Source organism: Jaculus jaculus, chromosome 7 (assembly GCF_020740685.1).
Source record: "Jaculus jaculus isolate mJacJac1 chromosome 7, mJacJac1.mat.Y.cur, whole genome shotgun sequence".
Taxonomy (NCBI): Eukaryota; Metazoa; Chordata; class Mammalia; order Rodentia; family Dipodidae; genus Jaculus; species Jaculus jaculus.
The window spans coordinates 10,195,544-10,210,766 of NC_059108.1; the positions used below are offsets into that span (position 1 = coordinate 10,195,544).

Here is a 15,223-nt window from a genome sequence, read left to right on the forward strand (position 1 = left end):
AAAGCCTAAGGACCAGGGGTTTGATCCCCCAGGACCCACGTAAAGCCAGAAGCACAAAGTGACGCCTGCGTTTGGAGTTCCTTTGCAGCGGCTGGAAGCCCTGGCGCGCCCCGTTTTCTCTCTCCATTCTCTCTGCTTGCAAATATATATAGTTTTAAGGAGAAAAGATGACCCTTGGGAACCGTTCTGGAGTAAACAGGGGTGGCAAGCGGTGAAAGGAGGCGTTCCCAGGGTCTCCCGTCGCCCGGAGAGCCCCACACTGCGTCCCCGACGCCTGGGATGGGTTCCCGCAGCCAGAGCCGGGTCTTCTGGGCCTGCTGGGGAGAAAAAGCACACAGGGATCATGCACCAGGAGCCCGCCACGGGGACGCAGGGACCATCCATCTCTCCGGTGGTTTTAGGGCGCGCGGCAGGGCAGGGGTGGGGGTGAGGCTGGGTCTCCTGTGACCTCTGATGCGTCCCTCCCTCGGGCGGATTTTGGACACCTAGAGAATTGCAGCAGAAGCAAAGAATCCATTTTCTTAACATTCCTCTGTCGAAAACACACACTGATAGTTTCCCTGAGCGTGAAGAAGTAACAAAGGAACCCCGGGGTGGTTGAGGCACATCTGTAATCTTGGCAGGTAGCGTTGGGAGAATCAGGAGTTCAAGGCCAGACTCGCCACGGAGATCTGGATCTTTCTCAAAAAAAAAAAAAAAAAAAAGTGGCCAGGAAAAGTTTATCTCTGGTTTGTTTTGTTTGGCTTTAAATTTGCAAGCACAGCACAGGAAGCTTTTTCTAATGGCATCTACCTAGAAATTTACCCACGTCACTGCTTCGTGTGGTATAGTCATTGATAGTCATTATATATTATATATTATATAGTTTATAATTATTATATTAATTAATTATATTAATTAATATTATTATATAGTTTATATATAGTTTATATATTATATATTATATAGTCATTAGATAGCCTTTTCCCTTCTTGGGTCTGTCACGGAGAGTCCACCCAAGAGGAGCTATCATCAACACTATAAATGTCCATATATTCCAAGAATAACGGTAGAAATGAGACAGAAAAGCCTGATGTGCCCTATGTGTGTCAACAGATCTGTAACAGACTTTTAAAGTTACAAACATGACTGCATGGGATTCTGATCTGGTAAGAATGATATCAGAAACAAGTGGACGTGATTAGAAAAAAATTGGATTTCTGAAATATGCATTATTTTCAGTAAAGTTGTTTGAGGGAAAATATTTTTGTCTTTTATGTGTATATTCCAAAAAGTCATTCTTTAAAAAAAAATTTTTTAAAAAAAAACATTTATTTGCAAGCAGAGATAAAAGGGAGACAGAGAGGTTTGGGGAGAATGGGCACACCAGGGCCTCCAGCCACACTGCATGAAGTCCAGATGCAAGCGCCACCCTGTTCATCAGGCTTTACATGGGTCCTGGGAAATTGAACCTGGGGTCCTTCGGCTTTGCAGGCAAAGCGCCTGAACTGCTGAGCCATCTCCCCAGCCCCCAAATCATTCTTTACTCCTACATGCTTGTTTTGTTCTTGTTTTCTTTTTGAACAGTGATCTCCGATTCTGGCTTAATTTTTAATTTTTTTTTGTTTATTTTCATTTATTTATTTGAGAGTGACAGAGAGAGAGAGGGAGAGAATGGCCACGCCAGGGCCTCCAGCCACTGCAAATGAACTCCAGACGCATGTGCCACCTTGTGCATCTGGCTTACGTGGGTCCTGGGGAATCGAACCGGGGTCCTTAGGCTTCACAGGCAAGCACTTAACTGCTAAGCCATCTCTCCAGTCCCCTGGCTTCATTTTTAACCTGTCATTTCTGGCATTGCATGTACATCCTAACATAATTCTGTCTAGTAAAACGGAGGTGGGAGGATAGGGTCCCCCAAGACATTGGGTTTTTATTGTAATGGTTGCTTAAAATCACTGAAAAATTAAAAATTACACTGAAGAAATAGCAGACTAATTGTCTGCAACCAGTGGAGCCTGCCCAGGCCCTAATCTGTGGTGGAGGTACTTAATCCTTGTTGTTGATGCTACTAATTACCAATAAATTAAAATGATTTAAGCACCACACAATAAGCCAATGTATATCGTTCTACACAATGACTAACTCCCACATTGTTTCCACTGTTTGCTTTCAGAGGTTGGGGAGGAATTTATCAACCACCGCTCACATGCTATTATATTGCCATACTGTGGCTACAAAGTGTTATGATAGCAGACTGTCAACCCTGAACGCTCTGTGATAACACACGTACAAATGAGAAAATAATTCCTTTCCTAGCAAGCAAACACTAAAATGCATGGACTGGCAGAGGTTCCTACTTGCCAATAAAGTATTGAACACTTAAACCCAACACATAAACTCAATATGATATTTTTAAAAATTTTTTTTGTTCATTTTTATTTATTTACTTGAGAGCGACAGAGAGAGAGAGAGAAAAAGAGGTAAGCCAGGTCCTCCAGCCACTGCAAACGAACTCCAAACGTGTGCCCCTTGTGCATCTGGCTAACGTGGGTCCTGGGGAATCAAGCCTCGAACCGGAGTTCTTTGGCTTCACAGGCAAGCACTTAACCACTAAGCCATCTCTCCAGCCCATGAATATGACATATTTTTTAAGTCAATGTTTTCCTGCGAAGGGGTGGTTTGGTCATCATTTTCTCTGAGGGGAGTCTTCATAGATCTAAAGTGGTTATGTCCTGGGAATGCAGCTCGGTGATGGAATTGCTAATATCTTGTAGAAAAAAACTGGTCATTTAACATTGGGGCTGGGGAACAGGTGATATTATCAATACCTGCTGTGGTTAAAGACAAATTCCAACTTGGAAACACTGTTGTTAAAACAGTTGTAATGTTTGGGGTGCTAGAGAAGATACACACAAGGTCACCTGTGCCCTTGTCCCCCTCCCCTTCCCCCAGTCTCTGGACAGATTCCTCCAAGAAGAATGTCAAGGTAAATGTTGGTCTAATCCCTGGAGCAGATTACAGAAAGAAAAAGAAAAAAAATAAATATATATATATTTTCTAGATCTAACTTCATAATCTTATTTTTTACTTTTTGTTCATCTTTATTTATTTATTTGAGAGAGAGAAAGAGGAAGATAGAGAGATTGAGAATGGGCCCACCAGGGCTTCCAGCCACTGCAAACAAACTCCAGATGCATGCGCCCCCTTGTGTATCTGGCTAATGTGGGTCCTGGGGAAGATCCTTGAGCCCGGGTCCTTAGGCTTTACAGGCAAGCACTTAACTGCTAAGCCATCTCCCCAGCCCCTAACTTTATAATCTTTTAGGAAGTATGATACCCAAATTATATTGTTTCCCTCTGATTTGTAGCTAAGGATAAAAAGACCCTGAATACTGGGCGTAGTGGTGCATGCATTTAATCCCAGCACTCGAGAGGCAGAGGTAGGAGAATCACTGAGAGTATGAGTTCGAGGCCACCCTGAGACTACAGAGTGAATTCCAGGTCAGCCTGAGCTAGAGTGAGACCCTTCCTCAAAAATCCAAAATAATAATAATAATATTAATAATAAATAAATAATAATAAATAGATATTTTAAAGACCCTGAATAATGCTTTGGGCCAATGTCATTCAGCTACTCCTGACTGTCACTAAAACCTGCCTTAGTTGGCACACCCTGAGGAACAGCCAGAGAAAAAAGGGAAGGGAAAAAATAAATTTAAGAACTATAGAAATCAGAAGTTTATATATATGCTAGTTATGATTTAAGAAAATAAATGTTTTAAATGTTTACAGATGAATTTATTACATAATTAGATGTGATTTTTTTTTCTTAATTCTCCAAAAGCAAAACTCATTGAACACAACATTGGCCTGCTCAACTGAAGGGAAAATCATGAGGATTTCTAGGGATGGATGAGCCTTTGAGAATGGAAACCACACCAGCTCTTGGGTTGACTCTGAGAAGCTGTTTAGAGATGTTTCGATGCAGACTGTTTCATCCTTTGGGATGAAAAAATAATAATACCAGTCATTTATAAGGAGATTCCCAGCAACACTCTTAAGTACTAATCTTGATTCGACCAGTTGTGTTTGGACATTTCTTGTGTCAGATGAAAAGACAAGGGCGTTATCAGATCAGTGCCTTGTCTTCACGTCTGGAATGCGAATGAGCGCTTTGGAGGCACCTATGGGTGGAAATCAGTAGACCACAGACTTGAGGCTATTTCAACAACATGAGCAAAGCTAAACGCATAGGAGAAAAAACAAATTCCAGGAAGGGATGATTTTATCAAGATTTAAGAAATTACCCTGTTAAAAGGGTTTTTTTGTTTTGTTTTGTTTTTTGGTTTTTTTTGGGAGGGCCCTGCAGCACTTTCTAGAAGATAGTTCATGATAAAAAGAATCACTTCAGTCTTTACTAGCTCTGATCGTAAGTGTATGCCATAAAGATGAATTTTCATTACCTCATCTGACTCCCACGTTCCAGATAGGGAAGTGGTAGCAGAGCTATCATGTCCCCAAGGTCAATAGGCTGGAAAACAGCAGTTTGTGTCTAAAGCAAGGCGTAATCAGCGACCCTGAAAACATACCTTTCCATACCGTGCATTCAGCACCTGAAATCTCTTTCTTTAGGGGCTGTTGACCTCCGTTCCCCCTCCCTTGGTGGCGTAAGTAATTGCAGCAGGAATACTGTTGTCTGTATATCAATTGCTGCTTAGTGTAAAGATCTTCCAAATTAAATGTCTATCACGGAATTGTCATTATCTTGTAGAAGGAGAAACGCACTGGTCATTTAACACTGGGCTTGTAACAGAAATGAGGCTTTCTTTGCTTTCATTAGCAGCCCGTCTCGTTAACTTTATTGGATTTGTATGACAAAGCCGTACTGTTCACAGCAATAAAAGAAAACAGACTTTTTTCTCTCCATATTCCACATAGTAGTATATTTTATTCCCATATTTATCTTAAATTTCTCACCACCGCACTCGGCCGTATCTGATACTACTGTCCTAATCCATTGTAATAGTTTTTTTTTTTTGGGGGGGGGAGTTATTTTGTGTTTGAAACCGGGCCTTCCTTGTCATTAAGCCTGTGCTGGCTTCGAACTCGTGATCCTCCTGCCTCGCCTTCCCACAACACCTGCATCCCGGTTTTTTTTTTTTTAAAAAAAGTGTGGGGGTGGGGAGGGAGGGAATTACCATGGGATATATTTTATAATCATGGAAAATGTTAATAAAAATTAATAAGATAAAATAAAATAAAATAAAAAATAAAAAAACAACTTGTGCAGAGGGACTCTAAGAATGGTACAGGATTCCTACTCTCTTTTTATTTCTTTCTTAAAACAGTCAACAGGTTTTAAAATCTCCTGAAGGTGACTTAGTTTGAACTTAGCTTTCTAGAGTTTGGGGGTGATTGGGGTCCAGGCCCCTGGGTGTGCTTAAAGCATGCTCTGTCAACCCAGCTGCGGCGTCTCGTTGCCACTTCGCCTCTGAACTTGGGTTTCAACGAACCCGTGACTGTCCTGGGCTACGCGGCGAGCAGAGGTAACTAGTCCTTTCTGGCCAGGTGAGCCCAGGAGTCCCTTCCGGGAGCATAGGCCAAACGCCAGCTCTTCCCAGAGCGCGCGCGCCTCCTGGCGGCCCGAGCCCCAGATTCCGTGCCTGGAGGGCCGTAGATCCCCGCGAACCCCCCCATCCCCCCGGGAATCATCACCCCAGCCCGAGGCTGGGGGCTCCCGGAGCTTTCAGGTCATCCCCAAGGTCCCTGAGCGGAGGCTGCGCAGCCGTTGGGCGCGGAGCATCCTCGGCGCGGCGGGTGCAGCCGGGGCTCCTGGACCATTTCCCGGGTGGCATCTCACCGGGCAGCCTTGCGCACGAGGGGGCCGAGCCCCGAGCAAGGGGAAGAACTTGTAATCGCTTGCAGCGGGACAATGCCGACTTTTGAACCTCTAACCACTAAGCAAACAACCCTTGTGCTCTCGCTCCACTGTCCAAACAGGGTTTATTGACAGGCGTTTCACAGCAACGCATAGCAACCGCGGCGGCGGCTGGAGGCTGGCGTGTGGGCGCGGCCGGGGCGCGGGGCTGCGCACCCTCCTCGCGCCGGGGGATCTGGGGAGCCGCTGCCATCACCTGGCCCTGAACCCGGAGCTCCGGGCCCCATAGACGCCCGCACGCCCTGCCCTTCCCTCCCCTTCGGCCCGGGGGTGCAGCCACTTGAGCCTGTTTCCCAAACCAGGTGCCCAAGCCAAGGCGACACCCGGAAGGACCGCGGAAAGGTTGCAAGGGCCACGTCTCCCTGCCCCATGCTCTACATTCCCCACCCAGGCTTCAAGTCAAAGACCTAGATGGAGGGCAAAGCTTTCCCTCCCCAGGCCTGTCCGGAGTGCCCAGCTCCAGGACGCAGACCCTCAATGGTTCCAGCGGGCGACCAAATACCAAATGATATACAAAGCCACAAGTTAAATGTTCCTATATTCATCTCGAATTCTTTGCGGGGTGGTAGTGGGGGGTGAGTAAAGCGTAGATGGGGGGCAGAAAAATGCTTAGTGATTTAGAGGACGTGGAAATGTTGTCTTGGGAAAACAGGAAAAAAAGAATTATTATTTTTAAGTTAATGCTTGTGTTTAACTCGCTGGGTTATGAGGCACACCTAGGTGGGGGGGGGGTCACTGATGGCTTGAGTTGTCTAGTGTTTGCCCTGAGAGAGGTCCCCACCCACACAAGTCCGTAGCAGCTGGGAAGCAGCTGACGATTCAGATGTGCATTTTGCCCAAAGGCACCCCCGGGAAAACCACACATTCCACAGTCCAAGGCTGGACTCGGGCTTGGGGGCAGGGCGGGTCTCAGAACCTGCTTCTTCAGGCTCCCCCCCCCCACCCCCCGGGGAAACCAGGCTGCCCAGACCACCTTCACTGCCCCTCTGATTTCCCTCTGCCTTTTCTACCTTGCAAACCGACAGCATTTCACTGCTTAGGGAAATAACAATAATAAAAATAAATAATTCCAGGCAAGCTCTTAAGAAGATGAATTTCAGAAGCTGAAATCTGGAAAGTTCATTTATCTTTTTAGAAAAAAAAAAGAAGAAGCCAACTGTGTTCAGACACCCACCCTCCCCGCTGCCCTTCACCATATCACGCCCCCCCCCCCCATTGAATCCAGGTTTTTTTTAAAGGCGGGCTAGGATGTTACACAGATCAATGACCCAAACAGCAGCAACAACTCCTCCTCTTCATCACCCCCAAGATCGTGAAAAGGACAGGAAGTCCAGGTTGGCTCTGGCGTTTACAGCACTGACATACATTTAGCCCAGAGAGGGTCTGGTGACAGGCTCTCTAAACAAGGCCCTGTGGCAGGGGCCGCCCGTGTGTGATGCCTGGAGCCCACTAGCCACCCCCACCCCCCTCACACCACAGCCACCCATCTTGGTCTGGGAGGGGAGGAGAAGACAGACACAGACCGCCTGGAGATTCTGCAGGCTTGGGCCACTCCAGCTTTCTAGCTTGGCTGCTTCTGGCTTCCGAAATTGTGCCTGCCCGTAAGGCAGGAGGGGGCCAGCTGGTCCTCAGAAAGCAGTCAGCAGGAAACAGCCACGTCTGGTCTGTCCGAGGACTTGCCCATTCCCCTGGTCCCTCTGTCCTCAGCTCAAGCCAGAAATGCAACGGGAGCTTTAGGGGGCAAAGAGTTGGGGCAGAGGAAGCTGAAAAGTTTGGTCCTTACAGCCAGTGCAAGCAAGGAGCATTTCTACCAGTGGTCTGGAAAGAAGAGTCAAGTCTCTGGCTGATTCTCCCTCGAGGCCCACAATCCCACTGTCTACACATACTTCTGGGCCCCCACTTTTCCTCTGAGGGCCACGCTCCAAGCTGTCTGTTTGTTGGTGAGAGGGAGGGGTCTCCTCCAAGGATTCTAGCAGCATCCGTGCTCCTTATGGCTCAGCCTGGAATTGCTTTGCTGCCTCCGCAGACCACCGAGGGTCACTGGGTGACAGTGGGGTTTAATACCCCTCCAGCTGGCCCCAAGACCCCGGGGACAGAGCCTGGAACTGAGCCTTGCAGGGAAGACACGGGACTTAAGGGCTCGGGTACACTTCTCAGTGGACCTGGCTGAGGCTGGGAAGGCTGTGGCGGAGGCGGCGGAGGCTGCGGCTGCTGCTGCTGCTGCTGCTGTTGCAACTTCTTCTTGTTGATTTTTCTTTCCTTTGCTCTTCGGTTCTGAAACCAAATTTTAACCTAGGAATGGCAGAACAGGAGTTAGTGAAGGAAGAAAACAAGGGAGAGAGGAACAGCAATACTGTCTTCTCCCATGAAAGAACCCCAGATTCTCCCAGAAGCTTTCATCCCACATACACCTAAGAGCCCAACACTGGGCCTCAGATCAGCACCCCCAAGAAGTGTCCTCTTTTCTTGCTCCCCATGTTTCCTTCCAAAGGAGCCTTTTCTGGAAACGGAGTCTTAGAACTAAGGAAAACAGAAACTTGCTGCAAAAGTCCTCCCTCCCCAGGCAGGAGGCCAGGGCAAGGCTGTAATCCGCAGGGCAACCTTTGGCCTTCGCAGCTAAATGGCACTGACATAGTCCTCACCTTGGAGCTGGAAATGAGTTTTAATGTGGAGCTTCCTGGCTGGGGATCTGGCCTCCCCTTCCAGACTATAACAGTGTTCATAGGAGGCAAGTCTTGCCTCCTCAGATTTGTGTCCACTGGGTCCTTTATTATTTTTATTTATTTATTTATTTTTCCTAGTGCTGTGTACAAAGAAAACAGGTCTTGCCTGACCCAACTAGAATTCTGGATTAAAATAATGTCAGTATTCCGCACCCCTCCAGCCCACCCCACACCTCTCAGATTTCTCAAATCACTAGTATCAGGAAAGACAATCAGAAGAAGAAAAAAAAAATCTTTTTTTTTTTTTACAAGAAGTTCTCAAAAGGCCAATGCTTTTGTCCTTTAACCTGTCCAATGAAGTATGTAACCGGTGGCCAGACTCTCCCCCCCCCCAAAAAAAAGCCAAGGGCACAGCTAGCTGGGCGTCCCCACCTGCCTCTCTGAGAGCCCCAGTGTGGCCGCAAGCTCAGCTTTCCTCCGGATGGTTATGTAGCGACTGTAATGAAACTCCTTCTCCAGCTCCAGCCTCTGGTGGTCTGTGTACACCACTCGGTATTTGTCTTTCGTCCTGGTTTTCACTGTGGAAGAAGGAGAAGTTTGGATTGAGAAGTACAACCCATCCATCCGTCATGGGTCATGACAAACCTCCTTAACCCAGGGGCCATTTCTCTTCCTCAACTGCGTGGGGGGGGGGGGTCAGGGTTTGGCTGGCTGCTGCCTAGCTTGACCACACACACACACACACACACACACACACACACACACATGATCCTGGGAAGTGGAAGGGTGTGAGTCTTGGAGGGGAGGGGGACAACTAAAATAACGTTGGGGTTAAGTGGCTTTTAAAAGTAAAGAAAAGCCAGGGGTTTGGGGAGATAGCTCAGTGGATAACGATGCTTGCTTGCAAAGCCCGATGGCCCAGGGTTCATCTCTCAATTGCCCCTGTGAAGCCAGACACAAAATGGTACATGCATCTGGCATTTCATTTGTTAGCAGCAGGAGACCCTGCCCTGGGCACCCCCCCCCCCACATGCATGCCCCCCACCCATGGAAATAATTTTTTTAAAAAATTTAATGAGAAAAACTAAAATCTCTCACACAGAGAAGATAGAGGAGCCCAGCCTCCCTTTTTGATGAACTAAATCCAACAGTGGAATATATTTAGTGCCAGGGGAAAGAAAGGCAGGAGTCCAGCGCCAGAGCACCGGGAGACACCCACATTGTGTGGCTATCGGAGGTAGGAGTCCCACGCTGAGAACCGCTGGCGTTGTGGTGTCAGGGTGCAGTGGGGGTAACCTTCTGTTTGTTTTAGTACAAGTAGAAACAAGGGTGCAGGAGCTGCCAGGTTCCCAAAAAATCATCAGCGTCACCCCCAAGCCTCATCAGGCCCTTCCCCTGGAATGCTGAGCTGACTGCATGTTGGCAAGATGAAACTCCTTCCTGCTGGGAACATTTTACACCTGCGCAACCAGGTTTGACCCTGGGGAAATCCTTTCTTCTTCTTCTTCTTTTATTTTTAAATTATCCATTTATTCCTTCGGCATACCCTGCCAGAGCTATCCTGACTAGTGATCTATGATCATCCGATTGAGTCAACATATTAAATCTTGGATTGATTGTTTTACTAAAGGGCTTTGACAAATAGTGTGTGTCTGCTTGCTGGAGAAGGCCCCAGCCGGGCTAATTCACCGGCTTTGCCCAGGGCCGGGTCTCAGCAGAGCCCAGAGAGCTAGCTATTCTCTTTCCATCCATCTCCAGTGCCCGTCCGAGGTTTGGGTGGTCTCGAGGCTGAACAGGTCGCCCTTCCTAGTGCCCAGTCCCATAGAGGGAATCTAAAGGGGCTGCGAGCGGCCCAGAGGTGTTTAATGCCCCGCAGGCCGACTTTGTTCAGGTAAAACCCATTGCAAACCACAACAAAAGCGCCCTGGGAAGATACCAGGAGGGATCACAGGGCGCTGCCCCCCCGGGCCGCCGAAAGAACACAGCGGCAAACAATGCCGGACAAGGAGATCTTATCAAAGAAAAGCCCTTTCAATGCCTTAATAACAACCGCATTCTGTTTGAATTACCACTACTGAGCAAATGTCGGCCCCGCTTTCATCCCCCACCCCCGCCAGGCGCATTAACATAAACACAGCCGGGCAGGCGCATTTGAATGGGCGCTGCGGCCCCGACCCCGCGCCTGCTGGGGAAGGACCGGGAACTCACACGTCTCGCGCGCGCCACCGCCCGAGCCCTCGGCGGCTGCCCCGGGTGCCACCCCTCTGCACAAAGGACCGAACCCGACCAGGTCGCGCTAACACAACGGGACAGGGCTGGCTCTAGAGCCTGGTTTGGACCAAGACGTCGCACTCGCCTTGGCGAGATCTCAGAAATGCCCTGTTTGGGGATTCTACTCTCCCCCCCCCATTTTCTTTTAGTATCCCCAGGAGGACGCGGTGACCTGGACCCGATGCCCTCTGCAGCCCCGCGCCCCTAAGGGCCTTGGAGGCGCCCCGCACCCCCTGGGAACCTAGGAGGGGACTGAAAGAGGGGAGGGATGAGAAGGACTTGTCAGAATTCATTATTGACTGCGAATGTCACCACCCTCTTTCCGGGCCCTAAAAGAGACAATGGCCGGGCTGGAAAGGTGTATATCAAAGCAAGCCAGACCGCGTACGCCCCCCCTCCCCACCCACCCACACACCCTGGGTCCCTTGACAGATGACGCGCTGCAGAAGACCCGGGCTCTGGCCCGCGGGGCCGCAGCCTCTCCACATTAACATCACAAGGGCGCCGGGCGCCGGGCGCAGCCTTGCCACCTCGGCGACGCGGGACTTCACAGTGGCTTCTCATCTGCTGACCCCACGGCCTGGGCTCCTGCGACAACCCCTTCCCCTCCCCCGACCCCATCCTCCCAGCCACCAGGCCCCGTGACACGCCAAAGGTCTTCCGCGACAGCCCAGGCGACCTCCACCTACTGCTGAGGAGCCTGGCTGGTCGAGGGAAGCGTTAGTGGAGACTCGGGTCTGGGGAAGCGCCCCGCTAAGATAAAGGGCACCTCTTCTTTTTTGGGGGTGTATGGAAGGGTGGAACGTATCAAGTCAATGCTCTGAAACCCACCGGAGGCTAATCTGTGGCCTTCGACCTCAGCGGCGTGTCCCACCAGGACGCTCCCCGGACGTGCGCTGTGACGCACAAGCCGGTGTCCAGAGACAGCCCCCAACTGGCGCTCTGATTTATACGGCCGTAATTGGCTATAAAGCTCGGCAAAGTGGTCATAACGTGCCTACGGCCCGGCTGCACCGGGAAGGAGCGACGTGAGAAAAGCGGAAGCGCCAAGCACGGGGAGGCTGTGTGTTTGTGGGGGGGGGGGGACTTCATGGAGCATATATTAAAAAAAAAAAGGGAGTTCCAACAGGATTCTCCCACCACACCTATTCTGCCATTTCCTTCCCATGCCCATACACACCCGAACATCGAAAGAGGCAGAGACAGGGGCAGAGAGTCAAGCAGTCCCAAGGTCCAGGACCTGTAGGGCTGAGACTGGCTCCAATCTTGAACACACAACGCCCGCGCACACTAGAGATCGCCAAAGAGAAGGTTCAGGAGAAATGACCCCTGTGTGGAGAAGTGGCTGGATCTGCCCAGAATTTTCTCTCCCCTTTCCCTGCGCTACGTGCAGACACCTGAGGACTCCCACAGTTCTGGCCTCCTACCTAACCTTTTAGCTTTGGCTTGGAATATCCTGGTAGATAAAGGGTTCAGGGATCCTGGAGAACCTTCCCCCCACCTTCGCTTTAGTTCCTGGGGACAGCATCTTCTCTCAAGAGACAGACAGCTGCTGACCCTTTGAGTCAGCCCGAATGGCCACACTGGGCCCACGCGCAGCCTCCCTGCGCTGTGGTCCAACCCCACCTCGGCTCTTTGCGGAGGGGGAGTTGCTTAGACCACCGAGCAGCGCTGTGGACGCGGCCCGGCGGGAGTGCGGGGCTCCCCAGTCCTCCGCGGCCAGAGGCCGGTCAAGGAGCGCCGGCGGCGACCGAGGGGAGGATGTGGCCCTGCCCACAGCAGTCACTGCTTGCTTAGGACACTCCCGGGAGCTTCCCCGAAGGTGTCCCAAGGAACGGTTGGAAAGAGGAAAGGTTTCCTTTGCCCCGAAACTGAACCCAAGGTTGTGAGACCTAACACGTTCCCTGGAACGGTGGGGTAGCCAGTGAACCCCCGCCACCTCCACCAGCTGAGGTCCGACCTCCCGGGTCTCTCCCCGCCCTTCCTGACTCGGCACTGGGCGATCTCGCCCGACGCCCGGTGCGCTTGGGGACGCGCGGCCCGCGGAGCGGGAGCCGCAGTGGCCTGCCGGGTCCCTGCGCTGTGCCCGGGCTTACCCTGGCTTCCGAGGGACTGCTGCGCTGGCTTCCGCATCCACTCGCACAGGTTCCGCCGCTGGCCGCTGGGGGACAGCTGCTCGGTGGCTGCGGTGGCGGCGGGCCCCGGAGGTCCTCCGGGGTTGAGCGTCTGCAGCAGCCCGGAGGCGCAGGAAGGCGCGGCGGCCGGGTGGTGCGGGTGGTGATGCGGGTGATGGTGAGGGTGGTAGTCGGCGGGGCCGTTGTAACCCATGGCTGCGGCCGGGGATCCCCCGTTGAGACCGTGGGCCACGGCGGCGTTGGCCGCGGCGCCCCCCGGTGCGTAACCGTTCCAGTCCTCCCGGAGCGGGGCGCCGTAGGCAGCGGGCCACGACGGCCCCGGGGACTGCGCGCTGTCCAAGTTCGCCGCCGCCACGTGGTAACCGCCGTAGTCCGGATACTGCGGGGGACTCACGAAGTTCTGCGGCGCCAGGTTGAGGCCGCCCGGGTGGCGCACGGAGCTGGGGTACATGCTCACGTCCTTGTCCAAGAGGTAACTCACGTACATGGTGGCGAAGGCCCGAGAGCAGACCTCACCATGCTGCCAGGGGACGAACGCTGGAGGATGCCCAGGGCCGGGAGGTGCGGGGGATACGGGGGCGCGCACGATGGGGAAGGGAGGAAGGGGACCCGAGGAGCGGCCGGGAGGCAACTCCTCAGCCCGCCGTGCTCTGCTGGCTGCTGGGGGCGCTTCTGCCTCCCAGGCGGTCCCTCCCCTCTGGCCTGCCTCCTCCCTCTCGCTCTCCTCCCTCTCTTTCTTCCTCCTTTTCCTCCCACCTCCTTCTCACTAGGCTACAGAGGCGGGGAAGACTCGCCACCGGCTGGCGTGCGGAGCCCCAGGCCGGCGGCCTTACGTGATTAACGAGTGTTTACAAGACTACATTAGTAATGACACAGACACACCAATGGCTGGAGACGTCGAGGCGCAGCGCGCTCCGAGCGCCCAAACCACCACCAGCACCACCACCACCACCACCACCCCGCGAAACACGATTTGCATTTTAAAAGATAAAGGGGTGACGAGGAGGGAGCTCCCAGGAGGGTCGGCCAGCAGATCACAGCTAAATATTCCGTTTTCTATTGTTGGGAGCTTCCTCCTTCCAACCTGGCGCACTTTAACCTCCAATCACAGGTTCAAAGAATGAAATCTAGAGACTTGCAAGAGAGAGAGAGAGAAAGAGCTACCTTGGTGGGAATCTGGGTTTGGAGACTGGAGTCTTCTTGTTCACGCATTGCAGGAACGGAGGCAGTCAAAAACAAAAAAACAAACAACTCCCGTCGAGAGAGAGAGAGAGAAAGAGAGGGGGGGGGGAGACTATTGCTTTGATAGAACGTTTCTGAACAATCAAGGATCTCAAAGACCAGCGCCATTCCTTCCCCATTCCTATTCCTGAAGGAGAGTCAAACAACTGTCACCAACAGTCATTTTACCCGGAAGATACATTATAGCTGTAGTTTCAGCCTGCACCCTTGAAACCTTCTTACACTTGGGATTTGCGTTCAACTAAAGCAATTCCTTTTTTGTTTTTTAAATTACATCAAGGAATGTTAAATCTGACCTACAAAACCAATGGGCCTATGGCAGAAGTCTGGCTAGTCTGTGCACCTTCGAGGGGAGCCCAAGGGGCTGCTAGGATGTCAGTAAGTTTCTATGCCTTGAGCAAAGGGCAGGCTACACACGGTGTGTTCAGTTTGAAAATTCAGCGAGCATTTATTATAGCATTCATTATAAATGCATGTAAGTGGTCTGAAAAATCAACAAAAGAAAGTCTAAGATTTCTGCTCACTCCTACCTAGTTAATTATATCTTACATCACATCTGTGACTTAAAAAAAAAACACTTGCTCCCTTACAAAGCAAAACATTCTCCAAATAAATTTGTTTTACATCCCAGGAAATATGGCAATCTGGGGTCAGTATTAATTATTGCTAATTAGAAGGTCTGAGTGGGCAAGGGCTCAGACCTTCTACGATGGGACTCAGCAGCCAAGGGGCCAGGACTAGAGGGGGCATGGATGGGGCTGGAACCTGGGCAAGAACCCAGATTTTGGCTAAGTTTCCTGTCAGTGCTCATCTCCATAAGTCAGGGAGGGAGCAAACTGTGGTGCTTTGCGTATAGAGTCCAACTTGCCTTTCAGATACAAAGACAGGAGCTGCCCAGCCCACTGAGCAGCCTGCCTCTGCTGGGGTTGTGTGGGCTTGCCACCCCAAAGACCCAGGCTGAGCTCCTTCCAGGATACCTGGGTTCCCATTATC

The 15,223-nt window shown here is 51.1% G+C and overlaps 1 protein-coding gene across 1 annotated transcript; it reads right to left on the minus strand.

The window, feature by feature from the left end:
• Positions 1–7,956: 7,956 nt before the first annotated feature.
• On the minus strand, positions 7,957–13,475 carry Cdx2 (caudal type homeobox 2). The gene is made up of 3 exons (XM_004659979.2): positions 12,950–13,475; positions 9,015–9,160; positions 7,957–8,211 (listed from the first exon to the last, which is right to left on the minus strand). Exons 1-3 carry the CDS (start codon positions 13,473–13,475, stop codon positions 7,957–7,959), a joined length of 927 nt encoding a protein of 308 aa, XP_004660036.1.
• Positions 13,476–15,223: the final 1,748 nt, after the last annotated feature.